This window comes from Nestor notabilis, unplaced genomic scaffold, assembly GCF_000696875.1.
Source record: "Nestor notabilis isolate BGI_N333 unplaced genomic scaffold, ASM69687v1 scaffold25150, whole genome shotgun sequence".
In the NCBI taxonomy this organism is placed as follows: domain Eukaryota; kingdom Metazoa; phylum Chordata; class Aves; order Psittaciformes; family Psittacidae; genus Nestor; species Nestor notabilis.
The window spans coordinates 10,351-13,641 of NW_009910093.1; the positions used below are offsets into that span (position 1 = coordinate 10,351).

At 50.7% G+C, this 3,291-nt stretch overlaps 1 protein-coding gene across 1 annotated transcript in view; it reads left to right on the top strand.

The window, feature by feature from the left end:
- Positions 1-380: 380 nt before the first annotated feature.
- KLHL26 (kelch-like family member 26) overlaps positions 381-3,291 on the top strand; it is a 5,099-nt gene continuing 2,188 nt past the window's right edge. Inside the window, exon 1 of the mRNA XM_010024355.1 lies at positions 381-562. Within this exon, the coding sequence (XP_010022657.1) occupies positions 381-562 (182 nt within the window). The remainder of the gene's footprint in view (positions 563-3,291) is intronic.

Sequence of the window (3,291 nt, forward strand, 5' to 3'; positions counted from 1 at the left end):
AAGCAACTGTGACTCAGTCTGGTGGTTGAAGTCAGGGCCAGGGTGGGCTCTGGGGTAGTTGTAGTGTGGGGACACCCATGTCTGCCGGAGGTTTTGGCCTCTCTGGCTGGTGTTTGGATGGTCTCTGAAGCCCACGTGTGCTGCAGCCTGATGGGTTGTCACTGATGGGAAAGGGTAATGTGAAAATCTGGAAGTCTCTTTTGTGCTGGGAGAAGAGAATACATCTGAGGTACTGATGTCATGATGTTCTGTGTGGCTGTTGAGCTGGGAATTTGAGTTCAAACTGCTTCACGTTACAGCTCTTCCCCAGCATGCTTTGTAGGTATACCACATATTGTTTTAATTTAAAACCAGCCTGTCTCTCTTGTTCTGTTTTTAGCATGGCTGACAAGAACAGCACCCTGAAATGCACGTTCTCTGCTCCTGGCCACAGCACCACTCTACTGCAGGGACTGGCCTCGCTCCGAGCTCAGGCTCAGCTGCTTGATGTCATCCTCACTATAAATAATGAAGTGTTTCAGGTTCATAAAGTTGTCTTGGCTGCCTGCAGTGACTATTTCAGGTGAGAAACTGACAGGGAAGCAGGCATTTCTACCTTTCCCATTGGTTTTCTGTTTCCCCATCCTCCCCCACCCCAAACCTTCCCACCACACCCCAAAATCACCCCCACGCACAACCCTTTGGGGGTCTGCTTTGCCCCACGGAGGCCGGTGGGATTACCTCCAGGCACGTGGAGCCAGTTCCTCTGTGTGCAGAGGAGGTGTGTTCGACTGCAGCCCCTGGGCCAAGGTGCAAGTTCAAGCCCTGGTCCTGAACCCTCCTGGTCGGTGCTGCTGAAGAAACGGGCTTTTGCCCTGGAGCTACCTGAGGTGATTTCCAAGAGGGCTCTGAAATGAGTCATCCCATTGAAGGATGGTGCCCACTGTAAATACGCTCCTGTTGTCTTTAAATACCACTGACCTGTCCACAGGGATTACTGGTCACAGGCTGAAGAGTGTGAAACGTTTTGGGTGTGCATTCTCCAGAGTCTCAGGAGATAGAGGGGAGTTGTCCCATCTTGTGTGGGTAGAAAACTGAAGCACAGAGATGAGTGTTCTCAGCAATTAATGCAGAGTGAGACGATGGCAGAGCAGGAACTTTGGTCTTAAGCAAAAATACGTAGTCGTACATCTTGCTTCTGTCAAGCTCTTCTGTATTGGTTCTCTGGCATGGAATGACTTCTCTGTTGAGTTAGGGACCTTTTCTGGCAGCACCAGGAGCAGCGTCAGGTGAGGGGCATGCTGGAGGCAAAGGGTATAGGGAAGGTTCAGAACAGCAGAGAGCTCGACTTGAGGGTTGTTTGAGACTGCAGGTCATAGCAGGTAGGGGTGGAGAAGGGCTGTTCAATGGGGTCTGCAGTCCCTCACCATGTTGGTTCCTTCCTGACCTGAGCAGAAAGTGAGTGCTGAGCAGGTAAGCACGAGCAAGGGACTTCAGTGGCCCTTGGTGTATCTTGTGTATCCCTTGGCCCGCTTCTCCAGCTGCTCTGATGATGCCTGTCTTCTGTACACACGTATTTTCTAGGCTGTTCCCTTCTCTCTCCCTTTGGTAACATAAACCCTCCAAGCTTATCACTCTCCCTACCAGGCAGGCAATTAACCATGGAGCTGATCTCCCACCAAATGCTAATAGCACTATTTGTATTCATAAATGCTGTATGCAGTGCCACTGCTAGTGTGTTTTCCCTGTCGAAATGTAATTGCTGAGTAGGTTTCTTGTTATAACTTCTGTGCTGCTAAGGAAGGTTGTCCTGGGGAACAATGGCAGAATAATCCAGCTTTTGAAAATACTCTGGTTTTATGCAGAGAGGGAGGGGAGGAAAAGAGTGAAATTGAGGCATTTATATAATAATCAGCATTTTAGAACCGTAACGTTTCTTAAAGGAATTGCATTCCACTTTGTCTTCATCGTGGCAACAATAATGCTTCTCTTTCTGCATGCTCAGCTCCGTGCAGCTAATGCACAAGCACACATGTGTCTGCACATCCCTTGGGGCAAGGGATCAGGGCCGCGTGCTGTTCTGGGACATGGGGTACACAGAGGGATTTTACCAGAACACTCTCATCTGCTGGATGGACAAATAATTGTGAACAGGATTCCTGGTCACCCGGTTACAGAGAGCTGATTTCATATGCAGGTATTTCCTCATTTAGGTCATTTAGGATTCCTTGGGTTTGTGCTGGACGGCGGCAGGTTTGGACAGGAAACTTGGAACTCCTGTCTTGTGACAGCGTTCCCAAGATAGTCCTTTATTCCTGTATCGATGCAGAAGGGCAGGGTCTGTTCAGCATTTTTGCTGCCTAACTTGCACCTTAGAGTCACCACAGCTTCCTAAAGCAGCTCCAGTGGCACTGTGCCCTCAGAATGGATTTACCTTTCTGATGGCAGAGAGTGGGTTATCGATGGAAAACCCAGCTCCAACGTGCAGGCAGCTGCCAGCAGTTCAGAAGGTCCTTGCGTGACAGCCTGCAGCCTTGCAGTGCTGCGTGCACGGTGGCAGTGACTGCTGCAGCTCCCTGGAGCCGTTCTTCCAGCAGCCTGCTTTAACTTCAGCTTCCCTAGAACTGCTCTGCTGCTGCTTGTCAGATGCTACCCGGAGCACAACCCGAGCTACCCATCTGTAACAAAACCTGCTGAAACTGGATGTCAGCGTATAAAAACCCAACGTGCAGTTGTGTCCCCATCACGCCCGCAGGCCCCGGCGCTGGGAAACGCAGCGCTGCTCCAGCAGCATGGTTTATGAGATGTCTGCGTCAGGCCCTGGCGTGGTATGTGCTTCCTGTGGAATTTAGAAGCCTCCCAAGGAGGTGATCTAGGGCCTAATCTCTGCGTGGCCTGGTCAACTGATGTGCTTGCAGCTGTGCTCGAACAGAATCTTGTTTTTCTCCTTGTTTTCTAATTGCCTGCTAGCCCCCTGCCGTCGTGCTGCAACATGACAGAGGTTTCTGGAGTGGCTGCAGCTCCTATTTCCCTATTTACCTAAGGCATTGGGATTGAATCCTGGAGGGGAGGTTCTGCTGTGATTGCCATTAGATGTGTTGCATCTGCAGTAACTGGACTCATAGCCAGCATAGGATAGTCAGGCCAAGTGACGGCAGTGCCGCAGGCAAGCTCAGAGGGTCGCTGACCTCCTAAACACAGGTTATTCCTTCTTTGTGCTCACACATCCTGCACACGGGGACTGTTTAGGGTCCGGTTACCAACCTCTGCTGGTGCAGATCCCGTTGTCTCCTTTGGCTGTTGAGTATCATG